This window comes from Artemia franciscana, chromosome 4 (assembly GCF_032884065.1).
Source record: "Artemia franciscana chromosome 4, ASM3288406v1, whole genome shotgun sequence".
Lineage (NCBI taxonomy): Eukaryota > Metazoa > Arthropoda > Branchiopoda > Anostraca > Artemiidae > Artemia > Artemia franciscana.
In genome coordinates this window covers 51,754,478-51,773,224 of record NC_088866.1, presented here as the reverse complement: position 1 = coordinate 51,773,224, position 18,747 = coordinate 51,754,478, and the positions used below count along the sequence as shown (strand labels likewise).

Here is an 18,747-nt window from a genome sequence, read left to right as displayed (position 1 = left end):
TATATATATATATATATATATATATATATATATATATATATATATATATATATATATATATATATATATATATATATTTATATATATATATATATATATATTTCATATAGCCTAGTTATATATATTATTCAAATTCAATTTTTTTATATATGATTAGAGTGAAAAATTCTGAAATATTCTTATAATATTTAAGTGGAATATATATATATATATATATATATATAGATATATATATATATATATATATATATATATATACATATATATATATATATATATATATATATATATATATATATATATATATATATATATATATATATATATATATATATCATGAAAAGAGAAATCACCAATGCAACAGCACAAACACAAAAAAAAAAAGAAAAAAGAGAGACAGAAGGAGAAAAGGAAGACTGTTTTCCTAAATTAGTGATTAATATAGACTAGCACTTGAATGAGGCCTTAACCCTACTCATTCATACAATCACATAGGTCAAACAGCATAGTCTATAAGTTAGCATTATCCACTTTACAAATTCCCTCTCTTCAAGAGCGTCGTCTCAGTTTGATCCTTGAATTTGGCCAATATCTTCTCAGAAGTGATAAATATAGATCGATTCTACCACCAGTTTTAGTGAAACATCAAAGTACTAGGTCAAAGAAAATTGACAGATTAGCAGCACCTCCTTCACGCACAAATCGTTTTTCCAACTCATTCATCCCTTTCTTTGTATCAAAGTATAACAATTGTTGATTTTAAACTATTTGTCTTCTGATTTTTTTTGTCGTTTGATTTAATCCTTTTTTCTTTTTTGTAAGCACAAGCGCCATTTAGTTTTATGACTACGAGAGATTGTGCAAATAAACCTATTCCTTCCTATTCCTATTTACCAAACAATAGAAAAAATAATATAGACAAATAATTCAGAGGCAACACCCAACATAAGGGCTCATCAGGAGAATACACTGGCCTATATAGGGTTTCGCCACTCTAAATTCTCTACCCAGCACAGTGTTGTGGCTACCACAGAATATCCATGGCATCCCCGCGTCAGGTATCACCCCCAAAATACATACCTATGAAAGAAAAAAAAACAGCAAATGTAAAACAACCAAGTAAAACCAAAACAAGCTTATCCTGTTAATATATCCCTCCCTTTAGCAACAATAGGTAAACTAAATATTATAAATTTTACCAAATCACAAATATTAACACATTGCAAAAAACCTGAATGAACTAAACAATTATGGAATTCATCTTTACCATGTGGCTAGTTTTTAAGAAAATCCGCTCAATTAGAAACACAATTCAAAATAAATGGCGCTGCGACAACATTTCTCGAACCTCCGAAATTAGTTGAAAATTTCTTTAAGTATTTCTAGATAATTCTTTTGATTTTTATTTAAAAGTTCGTTATAATGAAAACTAAATTTTTTAAATTGCCAAGTTAATTTATTTGCAGAAAAACCTCTTGATATCAATTTTTGGCTTAAGATTTTATATCTATTTTTAAAATCAATATAATTACTACAAATCCTTGCATAACGAAGTAACTGTGAGAAAAACGCTGAATATGTGATATTTGAGTGTAAATTATTTTCAGGGAATGGGAAACTAATCACTTCAAAATCAAAATCATCCGTTTTATTATACATTTTAAAACTTAATTTATTATTATCACAAATATTAATATTTAAATCTAAGAAATGATCTTCGTGACCAGCGCCATGACTAGGCTCAAGAATAAGCTCTGATGGATATATATTTTTAGAAATATCAATGAAATCCTTACAATTTAAGACTAAAATATCATCTAAATATCTTTTATAATTTGACAAAGCATGTTTTAAATTAATTGGATTATTCTTATCCATCATATATTTATATTCTAGGTGACTTAAAAACAAGTCAGCTATAAATGGGCTGGCATTCCCCCCCCCCATGGGAATTGCCACAATTTGCTTGTACAAATCACCCCCAAATCTTATATAAGTATTGTATAAAACAAATTCCAATAGCTCAAAAATCATATCCAAGCTGTAACATCTCAAGTTAACTGTAGTATTAAAGCAATTTGTCCATATAGCTTTTTTATTATAAATGTCTATTTTTAAGGAACTTTTACTAGATAAGAGGAAAGATTTCTTGATAACAGTTTTTAAATTATCAAACACTACATTAAGTGATAAATTAGTATACATTGTCGCAAAATCGAAAGACTCAATTCTTTTAGCTGAAACCATTGTTAAAGAATCTATCACCTGCAGTGAATTATTAACACTCCAATATGGATTAAAATTCGAAAATTATATATATATATATATATATATATATATATATATATATATATATATATATATATATATATATATATATATATATATATTTCATATAGCCTAGTTATGTATATTATTCAAATTCAATTTTTTTTTATATATGATTAGAGTGAAAAATTCCGAAATATTCTTATAATATTTAAGTGGAATCAGTGGCGTCATTTAGGGGGGGGGGGCGAGAGGGCAGTAGTTGCCACAAAAATTCTAATTTTAGCGAGAACTTAAGGAAATCGGCTCGTAAAAGGCCTAGTATATTTAGAATTCGATAGAAACAAAATTGTTGTCATTTAAAAAACGATAACCCTTTTCATCAATCAAAAAGAAAACGAAAAACAAGAATAAAATCAACACAGTCGCAAATCAGCATCATAAATCAACACTACAATGAACCCTCAATAGTCCGAAGAAAAACAAAACTAAAAAGAAACGGGCATTAAACATTATTATACAGTTATGAAATTATTTTTTTATTTTTCAACCGAAAGTTAAGGAGCCAAATTCAAACTTAAAACAAATAGAAATTTTTCCGTAGATGAGGGAAGTTGCGCCCTTCTCAATACCTTGCTCTTTACGCTAAAGTTTGACTTCGTGTTCAAATCATTTAAGAATGACTCCAGAAACACAAAGACCGTTTAATTAAAATAATAAGCTGTTTTAAAAGCTTAAAAAACTTCCGCGCAAAGAGCGAGGTATTGAGGAGGGGACAATCCCCCCATATACATAATAATTTCTGTTCGTTTTAAGTCTTATTGTTGTTCCTATTGTTTTTCATTTAATTTCTAATCTTTTTCTTTAAATAATGCCAGGAAATCTGGCTCAACCTCCATGGAAAGTTCCCTTACTATACAAAAAATTCCTCAATGGAAATATCTTCCCACGTAACCTTCCCCCTCCCCCTCAAAAAAAGAAAATACCTGTATGCTTCCCAAAAACCAATACTCTATGTAAACAATGGGCAAAGTTCATAATCTGCAGCCCTTCCCCGAGGGACTGTGGGGGGTCAAGTAATCCTCAAAGATATAGTTTTATATCTTTCGATTATGCTGAACAAAACAGCTAATTAAAAATTTGGCTCAGTGGCTAGTCACCCACCAGTATTTTAGTCACTTTAAAAGGGAACTAGAGCTTTTGATTTCCGATCAAATGAGCCCTCTCCCGATCTTCTGGTATCATTGGTTACTTTAAATACTAAATGCTACAATTATAAATATTAAATTTATTATTAATATACCATTATATTAATAATATATATTTAATAATAATATATATTAATAATAGTATATATTAAAATATTGCTAATATATTACAGATATATTCATATCATAAATTTATAATCATAATTTACATAATTAATTACTTGTTTGGTAAAGTTCAGAATGACTTTTAGGCAACTACTAGCCTCGAGCTGTTTCTGAGACCAGTAGCTGCCTATATTATCAAGCAAGGTTTACCTTAGCAGCTAAAACCGTTTGAAGTCTATGAAAAAAAAAAAAAAAAAAAAAAAAAAAAAAAAAAAAAAAAAAAAAAAAAAAAAAAAAAAAAAAAGCTCATATGGCACTTATGACGAGGTCGGAACCTAAAATTAGACTCGGTACTAGAGTTATCGATTTCCTCGTCCTAGCATGTCAAGAAGCACCGAACTCGCCAAAGCACTAGAAATCCCTCCAATCCCCCAAAGAGATCGGATCCGGTCCGCTTATGTCAATCACGTATCTATAACTAGTACTTATTCTCGAACTCGCCAAGGTACTAGAAATCCCCTCAACTCCCCCAAAGAGAGAGAATCCGGTCCGGTTATGCCAATCACGTATCAAGAACTTCTGCTTATTCTTCCCATCAAGTTTCATCCCGATCTCTTCACTCTAAGAGTTTTCCCAGATTTTTGATTTCCAAGATTTTCATTTCCCCCCTCCATCCCCTTGGTCCCAAATTGAAAATGGAGCAACTGAGGCATGAGATCTTTCTATATATCAAGTTTCATTAAGATCCGATCACCCATTCGTAAGATAAACATACCTCCATTTTCATGATTTTCCCTCCCTCCAGCCCCCCTCCAGATGATCGAATCGGAGAAACGACTGTTATCAAGTTAATTTGTGAAGGTCCCTGACACGCCTACCAATTTTCATCGTCCTAGCACATCCAGAAGCACCAAACTCGCCAAAGCACTGGAAATCCTCCCCAACTCCCTCAAAGAGAGCGGATCTGGTCCAGTTATGTCAATTACGTATCTAGGACTTTTGCTTATTCTCCCATCAAGTATCATCCCGATCTCTCCACTCTAAGCATTTTCCAAGATTTCTGGTTCCCACTTCCGACCCCCCCCCCCCCCCCGATCTCACCGGAGCCGGTTGGGATTTCAGATAAGAGCTCTTAGACACGAGGTCCTTCTAAATAACAAGTTTCACTAGCATCCGATCACCCGTCCGTAAATTAAAAATACCTTAGTTTTTCTAATTTTTCCGAATCAACACCCCTCCCTCAAATCCCCCAAAGAGATCTGGTCTGATTATGTCAATAACGTATCTAGGACTTTTGCTTATTCTTCCCACCAAGTTTCATCCCGATCTCCACAATGTAAGCGTTTTCCAAGATTTCCGGTTTCCCCCTCCAACTCCCCCAATGTCACCGAATCCGATTCAGATTTAAAACAAGAGCTCCAAGACATGAGTTTCTTCTGAATATCAAATTTAATTACGACCTGATCACCCTTTCGTAAGATTTCTGGTTCCCACTTCCGACCCCCCCCCCGATCTCACCGGAGCCGGTTGGGATTTCAGATAAGAGCTCTGAGACACGAGGTCCTTCTAAATAACAAGTTTCATTAACATCCGATCACCCGTCCGTAAGTTAAAAATACCTTAGTTTTTCTAATTTTTCCGAATCAACACCCCCCCCCCTCAAATCCCCCAAAGAGATCTGGTTTGATTATGTCAATAACGTCTCTAGAACTTTTGCTTATTCTTCCCTCCAAGTTTCATCCCGATCTCCACAATCTAAGTGTTTTCCAAGATTTCCGGTTTCCCCCTCCAATTCCCCCAATGTCAACGAATCCAGTTCAGATTTAAAATAAGAGCTCTAAGACATGAGTTTCTTCTGAATATCAAATTTCATTACGACCTGATCACCCTTTCGTAAGTTAAAAACCCTCATTTTTCTAATTTTTCCGAATTAATCCCCCCCAACTCCCCCAAAGATAGCAAATCCGGCCTGATTATGTCAATCACGCATCTAGAACTTGTGCTTACTCTTCCCACCAACTATCATCACGATCGGTCAGGATTTGAAAAGCTCTGAGACACAAGTTCCTTCTAAATATGAAATTTCATTAAGATCCAATCACCCGTTCGTAACTTAAAAATACCTCATCTTTTTCTAATTGTTCTTAATTACCAAATTATGCACCCCCAACTGCCCTAAAGAGGGCGGATCCGGTCCGGTTTATGTCAATCACGTATCTAGGACTTATTTTTCCCACCAAGTTTCATCCCGATCTCCACTCTAAGCGTTTTCCAAGATTTCAGGTTTCCCCTCCAACTCCCCCAAATATCACCATATCCAGTCGGGATTTAAAATAAAACTCTGAGACACGATGTCCTTCTAAATATCAAATTTCATTCAGCTCCGATCATCTTTTCGTAAGTTAAAAATACCTCATTTTTTCTAATTTTTCCAAATTAACCCCCCCACCCCAGGTGGTCGAGTCAGGGAAAAGACTATTTCTAATTTAATCTGGTCTGTTCCCTGAAACACCTGCCAATTTCTATCGTCCTAGGTTATCTGGAAGTGCCCATACTAGCAAAACTGGAACCGACAGACCAACAGAAATCGCGATCGCTACATGTCACTTGGCAAATAAACAGTGCCACAAAAAACGAAGGTTCCCATGTCCTTCTTGCCTAATTTTACGCATTCTGGCAAAAAGAATAGCCTGTTATTCTTTGATATTAAAGACTTGGAAATGACTTGTCAATTCCAGGTTATTCCAAACAGAATATCCATACCGTTTCTACTACAGAAGATCTGTAACCCACAAAATCTATAGGTCAAATCTCAAGGTGAAAATTTAGTTCATCTAGTGTTGTGATAGCCTTTTTTAGGATATAAAACATGTTAATTATTTTAAACTATTACCAAATACCTCGGGACTCTCGTATTCATAGGTTCCGATAGGCTAGAGTTCCGATAAATTTCATTAAGACCCGATCACCCGTACGTATGTCGAAAATACCTTTTTTTCTAATTTTTCCGAATTACCCCCCCCCCCCCCGATAGAGTGCATCCTTTGGCTCGAGCTGAGAGTTAGTTATGTGACTTTGCTAGTTCAGACCCCATTGCACGTAGAGAGTGAAAGATAGCGTACATTTCTCTACGTGCTTTAACCTTGAATAGCACATGATACTTAAAAATCAGAAAAGAGACTTACTTAACGTTTTACTTTCTGGCACGAAGAAAAACAAAAATTTATCTGTCTTGTACAACAAAGACTTGGCAGTGACTTGTAAATTCCAGGCGATTTCTAAGGGGACGTCTTTGTCGTTTCTAACGCTGAAGATTTGTGACTCACGGCATCTACAGATGAAACCATTTCCAAACACCTCAATAATTCTCATGTCCTTTGGTGAGTCAAAACCTGCGCCACAGAAAAGCAAAATTAACAACATTCAAATAGTTTTAACCTCCCATTGAATGGTCATTTGGATCTCCTGACAATTTACGTCATGTCTCCTTGAAGCATTATTTGACTTTCTTTCCAGGAATGCACGTTGCTAGGCTTAAAATTTATAACTTGAAAATATTTCGTTGCAAATAGCAGTATCTTTCACTTTCAAATGTCAGATAAATTTAATGTTCCATGACTTTCAAATGTCCAAGATTAAATAGGTGAAAGTAAAAAAAGAGAAAAAATATTAATTTTAGCAGTCAAGTCTCAGTTGCAATACGTCAATGAAATTTTCAGTAATATAGATACATGTGACCTATAAGACCCTGGAATAGTGATTTTAAGCTATGCCTCCGTCTTTTCGCTACTTAAATTGCTTGAAAGATCTTGTGAGACATATTACCAAGAAAAAAATAATTTGACTTGCATCTTGCTTCTGTCGGATCAGCAGCAATATAAGACCCTGAGATAGTATTTTCAAGATCTACCTCCGTCTCTACGCTACTTAAGCAGGTTGAAAGATTTTGCAATACATATGAACATATATATGAAGTCTCTTCAATACTTAATCAGCTTGAAAACATTTATGAAGGATCTTAACTACGAAAAAAAGAGTCGACTTTCACCTTGCTTTTCTCGGATCAGCAGCAATATAAGGCCAAGGGATAGTGATTTTAAGCTAAGCATCCGTCTCTTCAAAATTTAAGTAGCTTGAAAGAACTTGTGAAGAATCTTAACTAGATGAAATTGAGTTGGGCTTGCACCCTGCTTCGCTCGGATCAGCAGCAATATAAGGCACAGGAATAGTGATTTTAAGCTATGCCTCCGACTCTTCAATACTTAAGCAGCTTGAAAGAACTTGAGAAGAATCTTAACTAGGAAAAAAAGAGTCGACTTGCACCTTGCTTCTGTCGGGTCAGCGGCAATAAAAGGCCCAGGGATAGTGATTTTAAGCTATGCCTCTGTCTCTTCAATACTTAAGCAGCTTGATAGGACTTGTGAAGAATCTTAACTAGGAAAAAAAGAGTCGAATTGCACCAAGCTTCTCTCAGATCAGCAGCAAAATAAGGCCCAGGGATAGTGATTTTAATCTATGCCTCCATCTCTTCAATCCTTAAGCAGTTTGAAAGAACTCGTGAAGAATCTTAAATAGGAAAAAAAGAGTCGATTTGCACCTTGCTTCTCTCGGGTCAGCGGTAATAAAAGGCCCAGGGATAGTGATTTTAAGCTATGCCTCTGTCTCTTCAATACTTAAGCAGTTTGAAAGAACTCGTGAAGAATCTTAAATAGGAAAAACAGAGTCGATTTGCACCTAGCGTTTCTCAGATCAGCAACAATATAAGGCCCAGGGATAGTGATTTTAAGTTATGCCTTCATCTCTTCAATACTTAAGCAGCTTGAAAGAACTTGTGAAGAATCTTAACTAGGAAAAAAAAGAGTCGACTTGCACCTAGCGTTTCTCAGATCAGCAACAATATAAGGCCCAGGGATAGTGATTTTAAGTTATGCCTCCATCTCTTCAATACTTAAGCAGCTTGAAAGAACTTGTGAAGAATCTTAACTAGGAAAAAAAGAGTCGACTTCCACCTTGCTTCTCTCGGATCACCAGCTATATAAGACCCTGGGGTAGTAATTTTAAGCTATACCTCTGCCTCTTCAATACTTAAACAGATTGAAAAATTTGTGAAGAATCTTAACTAGGAAATAGAGAGTCGACTTGCACCTTGCTTCTCCCGGATCAGCAGCAAAATAACACCAAAATAAATCTAAGATAGAGATTTTAAGCTATGCCCCCGTCTCTTCAATACTTAAGCAGCTTGAAAGAACTTGTGAAGAATCTTAGCTAGGAAAAAAACGAGTCGACTTCCACCTTGTTTCTCTCGGATCACCAGCAATATAAGGCCCAGGGATAGTGATTTTAAGCTATGCCTCCATCTCGTCAATACTTCAGCAGCTTGAAAGAACATGTGAAGAATCTTAGCTAGGAAAAAAAGAGTCGATTTCCACCTTGCTTCTCTCAGATCACCAGCAATATAATACCCTGGGGCAGTAATTTTAAGCTATGCCTCGGTCCCTTCAATACTTAAGCAGCTTGAAAAATTTTTGAAGAATCTTAGATAGGAAAAAAGAGTCGACTTACACCTTGCTTCTCTCATATCAGCAGGAATTTAAGGCCCAGGGATAGTGGTTTTAAGCTATGCCCCCGTCTCTTCAATGCTTAAGCAGCTTGAAAGAACTTGTGAAGAATCTTAACTAGGAAAAAAAAAATCGGCTTGCACCTAGCTTCTCTTGGATCAGCAGCAAAATAAGACCCTGGGATGGTGATTTTAAGCTATGCCTCTGTCTCTTCAATATTTAATCAGCTTGAAGGAACTTGTGAAGAATCTTAACTACGAAAAAAAGAGTCGACTTGCACCCTGCTGCTCTCGAATAAGCAACAGGGATCGTGATTTTAAGCTATGCCTCTGTCTCTTCAAAATATAAGCAGCTTGAAAGAACTTGTGAAGAATTTTAGCTACGAAAAAATAGAGTTTGGCTTGCACCCTGCTTCGCTCGGATCAGCAGCAATATAAGGACCAGGGACGGTGATTTTAAGCTATACCACCGTCTCTTTTAATACTTAAGCAGCTTGAAAGAACTTGTGAAGAACCTTAACTATATAAAATTGAGTTTGGCTTACACCCTGCTTCGCTCGGATCAACAGCAATATAAGGCCCAGGAACAGTGGTTTTAAGCTATGCCTCCGTCTCTTCCATGCTTAAGCACCTTGAAAGAACTTGTGAAGAATCTCTACCAGGAAAAAAGAGTTGACTTGCACCTCGGTTCTCTCAGATCAGCAGCGATACAAGGCCCAGGGATAGTGGTTTTAAGCTATGCCTCCATCTCTTCAATGCAAGCACCTTGAAAGAACTTGTGAAGAATCGTAAACAGGAAAGAAGAGTCGGCTTGAACCTTGCTTCTCTCGGATCAGCAGCAAAATAAGACCTGGGATAGGAGCTATGCCTCCGTCTCTTTAATACTTAAGCAGCTTGAAAAAACTTGTAAAGAATCTTAGCTAGAGAAAAAAAATCGACTTGCACCCTGCTTCTCTCAAATCAGCAGCAATATAAGGCCCAGGGATAGTGATTCTAATCTCTGCCACCGTCTACTCAATACTTAAGCAGCTTGAAAGAACTTGTGAAGAATCTTAACTAGGAAAAAAAAAGAGTCGGCTTGCACCTTGCTTCTTTCACATCAGCAGCAATATAAGGCCAGGGATCGTGATTTTAAGCTATGCCTCCGTCTCTTCGATATTTAATCAGCTTGAAGGAACTTGTGAAGAATCTTAACTACGAAAAAAAGAGTCGACTTGCACCCTGCTGCTCTCGAATAAGCAACAGGGATCGTGATTTTAAGCTATGCCTCTGTCTCTTCAAAATATAAGCAGCTTGAAAGAACTTGTGAAGAATTTTAGCTACGAAAAAATAGAGTTTGGCTTGCACCCTGCTTCGCTCGGATCAGCAGCAATATAAGGACCAGGGACGGTGATTTTAAGCTATACCACCGTCTCTTTAATACTTAAGCAGCTTGAAAGAACTTGTGAAGAACCTTAACTATATAAAATTGAGTTTGGCTTACACCCTGCTTCGCTCGGATCAACAGCAATATAAGGCCCAGGAACAGTGGTTTTAAGCTATGCCTCCGTCTCTTCCATGCTTAAGCACCTTGAAAGAACTTGTGAAGAATCTCTACCAGGAAAAAAGAGTTGACTTGCACCTCGGTTCTCTCAGATCAGCAGCGATACAAGGCCCAGGGATAGTGGTTTTAAGCTATGCCTCCATCTCTTCAATGCAAGCACCTTGAAAGAACTTGTGAAGAATCGTAAACAGGAAAGAAGAGTCGGCTTGAACCTTGCTTCTCTCGGATCAGCAGCAAAATAAGACCTGGGATAGGAGCTATGCCTCCATCTCTTTAATACTTAAGCAGCTTGAAAAAACTTGTAAAGAATCTTAGCTAGAAAAAAAAAATCGACTTGCACCCTGCTTCTCTCAAATCAGCAGCAATATAAGGCCCAGGGATAGTGATTCTAATCTCTGCCACCGTCTACTCAATACTTAAGCAGCTTGAAAGAACTTGTGAAGAATCTTAACTAGGAAAAAAAAAGAGTCGGCTTGCACCTTGCTTCTTTCACATCAGCAGCAATATAAGGCCAGGGATCGTGATTTTAAGCTATGCCTCCGTCTCTTTGATATTTAATCAGCTTGAAGGAACTTGTGAAGAATCTTAACTACGAAAAAAAGAGTCGACTTGCACCCTGCTTCTCGGATCAGCAGCAATACAAGGTCCAGGGACAATGATTTTAAGCTATGCATCCGTCTCTTCAAAACTTAAGCAGCTTGAAAGAACTTATGAAGAATCTTAACTAGGAAAAAATAGTTTGGCTTGCACTCCGCTTCTCTCGGATCAGTGGCAATATAAGGACCAGGGACAGTAATTTTAAGCTATGTCTCCGTCTCTTCAATACTTAAGCAGCTTGAAAGAACTTGTGAAGAATCTTGAGTAGGAAAAAAGAGTTGACTTGCACCTTGCTTCTCTCAGATCAGCAGCAGTAAAAGACCCTAGGATAGTGATTTTAAGCTATGCCTTCGTCTCTTCAATATTTAAGCAGCTTCAAGGAACTTGTGAAGCATCTTAACTAGGAAAAAAAGAGTCGGCCTGCACCATACTTCTTTCAGATCAGAAGCAATATAAGGCCCAGGGACAGCGGTTTTAACCTATACTTCTGTCTCTTCAATGCTTAAGCAGCTTGAAAGAACTTATGAAGAATCATAACTGGGAAAAAAGAGTTTCGTTTGCACCCTGCTTCGCTCGGATCAGCGGCAATATAAGACCCAGGGATAGTTATTTTAAACTATGCATCCGTCTCTTCAATACTTAAGCAGCTTGAAAGAATTTGTGAAAAATTTTAACTAGGAAAAAAAAAAGAGTCGACTTGCACCTTGCTTCTTTCACATCAGCAGCAATATAAGGCCAGGGATCGTGATTTTAAGCTATGCCTCCGTCTCTTTAATACTTAAGCAGCTTGAAAAACTTGTAGAGAACCTTAACTAGGAAAAAAAGAGTCGACCTGCACCCTGCATCTTCCGGATCAGCAGCCATATAACGCCCAGGGATAGTGTTTCCGAACTATGCCTCAGTCCCTTTGCTATTTAAGCAGCTCAACATATCTTGTGAAAACATGTTTACCAGGAAAAAATTGAGTTCAGCTTGCACCCTGTTTCTCTCCGGTCGGTATCGCCTAGGACCATATAGAGCCCTGGAATAGTGTTTTCAAGCTAAGCTTCAGTCCTTTCGCTATTTACATGGCTTGATAGATTCTACGAATACATATTCAGTTTATATAAGATTCAGTTTGGCATGCACTCTGCTTCTCTTAGATCGTAAGCCTGGCAGGGTGGTTCCTAGAGCTTTAGCTGGATAGTGAGCCAAAAAAAATTATAAAGCTAAAAATTATGAATTTTTGTTTTAATTTGCGCCGTTAAATGCCTATTTTCCAGGATTTTTTTAAAGTATTATAAGCGGGAAAAGAATGTGATAATGATCTCAAAACACCTTCTACTCCCACAATTTGAGACAGTAAAATTATTACTATCTTAATAATTAAATTTCATTATTATTAATTGTTAAAATAATAAAATCCATTCCTAGGATTTTCACTGCGAAAAGAGATGATTTCTGAGGACAAAACAAATCATTTATCTGGTGAGGGGAGATCTATAGATACTTATTAAAAGCAACTCTCGAGGAACAAGATAGGATCGTCAATCTACTACTGAAAGTAAAATTAGACATAGAAAAGTTAAACACGGCTTCTGGAGGGTCTATTATGAATTACTGTCATCAAAATTTATTAAATTTGTTTGACAAATATTAAATATTTGCCTTATTCACTGAAATGCTTCTTTTTATTATTTACAAGATCTTTTCTCACTTTAACAAAATATTTTGAAGTATTACACGCAAATTTGCTTCCCATAGATCTAATATTATAGTCTCGGGAATAAACCTTTAACCATATTTTCATTCATCAGTGTGGTACATTCAACAGTGTTACAGCAGTACTTTAAACTAAGTGTATCAGTACAATCTTATTCATCATCGCAACATTTTAGCAGTTGTTCAAAGTTGCGGCAACAGAATTGCTCCCTCACTTTGTGAAACTCCACTATCTGACCGGCAAAAAAGTACTACAAGACGAACAAAAATATTCTAACAGACTAATGCAAGACGAAAGAGCGCTGCCTAAGCAAAGAACGATGTTGACACAATGTAATATTATTTTTTTATTTTTTTTTTGGTTCGTTTAAGACGGCACTCCGTATCGAAGGAGTTCTCATAGGAACTTCGAAAAGGGCTCATTCGATTGGAAATTAAAAGGTCTTGTGTCCTTTTTAATAATCGAAAGTGATTGGGACGCAACTAACCCCCTTCCCACGCTCAAAATTTCCCCAAACACATCCAATCAAAATTTTGAGATAGCAATTTCGTTCAGCGAAGTTGAAGTCCCATTCCCTTTTATGGAATGGGTCGTCATACAAACTTAATATGTGGCTCATTTGGTCTGAAACTGGAAGTGCCCTTTTTGAGAATCAAAGTGGTCTGAGAGCAACCAGCCCCCCTCCATACTCATCCTTTCGCTTAGCTACTCCTATTAAAATTTATACAGCCATTTTGTTCATCGTAGTGTAAGGGTCCGGAAATTATGTCTGTAAGGAAGACAACCCTCCTACAGCTCTCAGGGCATGGGTTGTAAGTTATTCACATATATACACACTATATATTATATAAACATAAGGTTCTTATAGAAAGGGTGGTCGCAAATGCTTTGGAGGGGATTCATTGGATTAGTAATCAGAAGTTCTAGTGCCCTTTTTAAACATCAAAGTGATCAGAATGCAGCTTTTGAGTTTGATACAAACCACCGGAGTCTGAGGGCAAGGGTTGCAAGTTATGCCCATGGGGATTTTAAAGTTCTTACGAAAGGAATGGCTGTCTAAACTTTAGAGGTGGCTGGCTCATCTGGTTGAAAAAAGAAGTTCTAGTATCCTTTTAAGAGTCAATAGTGATGGAGGTCAACTTGCTCCCCCCAACTCTTATCACCAAACGCATCTGATTAAAATCATGCAATGGCAATTTTGTTTAAAGTAGTCCAAAAAACATATAACATTGCATCCAGGGTCGGCATAACCCCCAGAGCCCTGGGGCAAGGACTTTTAAATTATGCCCTGGGGCATATAAGGTTTTTATGAAATGCATGTAAAGGTTTGCTTGTTTGACTTCTACTTTTCAAAATTACTAAGGGCATTAAAATAAGTCTTTGAGGGAATGGGTTGTCAAAAGGTGTAACTCAGGAATGACTGAGTATTTTAATTTGGAATTTTCAAGAAATGATAAGGGAGATGATCAATTGACCAAAAAGGCAATATTTGCACGCTACTGCTATTACAAATACTGCTACTTCTACTGCTGCCACAAGTACTATTACTAATACCACTACTATCACTACAACTACTACTTCTGTACGAGTACTACTAAGGCTGAGGATATAGAAAAAAATATCTGAGGAAACATTGAGGGAAAGTTGAACCAAATCAATAGATATCATGTATAGACAGATTGTTGATACGGGCGTATCACCAAAATTTTTGGAACAGCCTTTCATATCAAGAGGAAACTTCAGGAGGATCATGAGTGGGATGTTCAGTTGACCAAAAGGCAAAATGTACCTGCTACTACTGCTATTAACGTTGCTGCTACTATTTTTACTTTTAATAATTATACACTATTACTGTCAGAATTGTTCCTACTAATACCACTTGTACTAATATGCTAGTTGAATTAAGACTACACATATGAAAGTGAAAATTGGTAGAATCTTGAGGAAGAACTTGAACTAAATCAAAACACACTAAGCACATGCAGATTGTCAAAAGAACGCATCTCAAGAATTGATTTTGTCATTAAGTTGAAACTTTCAGAGAATTCTTAAAGGGGAAGATCAATTGACAAAAAGGTAATAAATGCATGTCACTACTAACACTAATACCACTGCTACTTTTACTTGTGCTACTACTGCTACTAAACTACTCCAACTACTACTTTAATTACAAAAACTTGTAAGGTTTAGAGTATTTCAATGAAAAGGGCGTCAAAACGGCTAATCAGCAATATTTTTGGAATGGCTTACTGTTATCAAGGTGAAACTTTTGGGGCATCAAGAGTGGGATGTACAATTGACCAAAAGGCAACCTGTGCATGCTACTACTGTTATTAATACTGCTGCTACTACTGTTATAATAACTGTTAATACAACATTAGCATTGCTACAACTTTGTATTTTGAATCACCATAGAAGGCCGAATCTTTTAATGTGCAATTTGATGCCATATCACCTAAAAAATTTTTGATGGAAATAGGTCCAAGTTGCTCCTTACTACCACTTTTTAATCACAAATTTTTTGGAACACAATAATAACAAAATAAGTATCATTGGGTTCCTTAATTGATTCTCTTTCCAACTAAAATATTTTCTACTCCGACAATGCCCCATAATCTTCTTCCTTCCCACTAAGGGTCCAAATTTAGCCTATGGCTCCATACAAAACTAAAGGACTACTAATTAAATTTGTTATTTTTAATATTTAGCATATTTCTATCAATCATATTCTCATCTTTTTCCATTTTCAACCTTGTTTTTTGAAAAACATTTTTGACCGTCAAAAACGGTCAAAAGCGCACACTGTAACTACTAACACTAACACTGCAACTACTCCTACTCCCACCGAAACTACTATGATAATAGTAATATTAAGGCTACGCCTCCGAAGGGAAAATTTGGGAGAATATTGATGGCAAATTCGAACTAACAAAAGACACTGTGTGAATTTAGATTGTCAAAATATTTGTATTAAGTTGGATTCCTCAGAAAATACTTAAAGGGGAAGATCAATTGATCAAAAGACAATATGGACACACTACTACTAATACTGCTGCTACTGCAACATTTACTAGTTCTACTACTACTATTATAACAATTGCTCCAACATCTACTTTAATCGCAACTACATACAAGGTTAAGAGAATAAAGATGAAAATTTCAAGAAGTATATATTCAAGAAGTAATATACATGTTATCAAAAGAATAAATCGACAATATCATAGCAATGGCTAGTTGTATTAAGTTGAGTAATAATACTTGCATATTTATATAGTAATAATATAGTAATATAATATAGTAATATTGTCATAATATTTGCATTATAATACAACTGCCTCTACTCCTGCAACTACTACTACTGCTGCTATTATTATTACTGCTACTAAAGCTAATGCTACTACTATTAACTATACTCCTACTGCTACTATTGTAACTACTAGTGCTACTACTACTACTAATAAACCTAAGGGTATTAAGGCGAACATTTTGGGCATTATTGTAGCTGTATTGAAATAAATCGAAACACACTGTGCCCACATAGGTTGTCAAGAGGGTGTATTAGCAATGCTCCAGGACTGGTTAATGGTGTTAGGTTAATATTTCATCCCGTGTTGAAGGGCATATTGAAAAAAACGGTGTTATGAGCATACTGCTACTAATGCTACTACAACTATTACTACTATACAAGTTATTGGTATTAAGGTGAAGCTTTCAAGGAATATTTTCCTCAACTATCAAAACAAACTATGACCCTGTAGATTGTCAATAGGGTGACAAAATAATATCACAATAACGGCTTACGCTATTAAGTTAAACCTTTCAGAGTAAATTGTCATAAACTTTGAACTAGCTAGAAGACACTATGTGTGTAATTTTGATATGGTAACTTCTATGGTTACTGTATCTAATGACACTAAGGGCTTTAAGTTGAAACGTTTAGGGGGAGTTTCAATGAAACGAAAAAACTATATTAAAAGGACATGTAAGCAATAGAAAAGGGCAAGTATTAAAAGGGCATATAAGCAATAGAAAAGGGCAAATATTAAAAGGGCATATAAGCAATAGCATAGGCAGCGCTGCTCTTTCATTGCTAGTGATATCATTGATATTTTAAGTGAGCTAATTTGATTGGAAATCCAAAGTTTTAGTATCCTTTTTAAGAATCAAAAGTGATTGGAGGGCAATCAACCCTTTATCTCATAATTTTCCAAACACTTCCAACCAAAATTTACGACAACCATTTTGTTCAGCATAGCTGAACGGTCTTGTAGCTGTATCTCTAGGGCTATTGCGTAGGTCAGCCCCCAGTTATGCAATTTGCCCATTATATTTAAAAACTAAATGTTGCCTTAAGATTAAGTAAAAAAAATGCCGGAGTAGTCACTCTTTGAGAGAGGCTATCAGAGTGATTAAATCAAAAAGCACTGTGTGGATGCTGATTTCAAATAAGACATCTCAGCAGTATCCTATTCTAAATCTAAGTCAGGAAAATCCTTCGGGAGTTTATTCGTGTTGTTTTGTGTGTTATGCTGAACTTAAGAAAGGAAAAATAAAATAGATAGAAAAATGGAAAATATTGCGTAAAAGTTAATTTTTTTCAAAATAAACTAGTTTTAAAGCACCAAGGGTATGAAAATAAAAATGTACTTTTGTCCCCAAGACCTATCAGGTTTATTCATACATGAAAACCCCGGTTTTTTAGGGCTTTGGTAGTGGTTGTAAGTCATAACCGACTCCGACTTCAGACCTCTCCTATATACTATACCGACTCTTTTCAACAACTTGCTAAAACTCCAACTCCAAAGCTCATTTTTAAAGCTTCATTTAACCAGATTTTACAAGTTATAATCGACTCCAAATACAGATATTTTCAATATACCAACTCCAACACCGACTCCATTCAGCCAAAATTTACTAAAACTCCCGACTCCACGATCCTATGCTTTTCTAAGATTTTCCCCATAACAGTTTCAAATTATCATGTTTTCAGGACAAGGCCCCATTTTCGTCAGTATTGCCAAGTTGAACCGTGTAAACAATTAAGCAAAAAACTGATTAGTTAAATTTGACATTAATTTCAACTGTTAAAAATTCAAATGTAGCAACGTGTTGATTCCTAAGGAAAATTAAATCTTTGAAGGAAAGCTATGCCCTTTTAAGCTGCTTGTTGTTATTTGCCTTTAGCTAATTCTTACTGCCTTTTCGCCCATATTCTTTTTTTCCGAATTTGGAACTAGCTCTTACCAAAAACTACATATGGAAGTGTTTTTCATTGAAAATAGAATTTTTGATTTTTTCCTAATGTTTCAAGACACAAGTGGTTGAATTACATTCTATTTGACCAAATTCAAATTTAATCCAGAATATCTTTGACAAGACCCACAAGATTGTTTAGTGTTACTATTTCAAAACCTGAATTAGCGTTAGTTAAATCTGGATTTACTGCTTAAAAGACAGATAAAAAAGAAAGTTTTCTAGTATATGATTGCGCAGTCATAAACACAAAAAATGCACGAGAGAACCATTTTTCGGGCGAAAACACACCGAAAGAACAATTTTTTAAAATTCTGAAAATTGTTTAAATGTTAAAATTTAAATTGTTAAATTTTTTAAAATTCGAAAAAAAACACTGATTAAACAAACTCAATATGCAACCCCCTAAAAAACAAAACCCAATGAGGTAAAAACATCTTCATCTTGTACCACAGTTAGAATGTGAAACTTATTACATAGACAGGCATGATTTCTTTTGTAGGCCTACAATCCT

General features: G+C 35.7%; 1 protein-coding gene across 1 annotated transcript in view; it reads right to left on the bottom strand.

Annotated features, from left to right (window-relative positions):
* The window catches only part of LOC136026565 (spatacsin-like), a 126,664-nt gene that overhangs the window by 93,388 nt on the left and 14,529 nt on the right, over positions 1-18,747 (bottom strand). Inside the window, exon 4 of the mRNA XM_065703257.1 lies at positions 6,767-6,973. Within this exon, the coding sequence (XP_065559329.1) occupies positions 6,767-6,973 (207 nt within the window). The remainder of the gene's footprint in view (positions 1-6,766; positions 6,974-18,747) is intronic.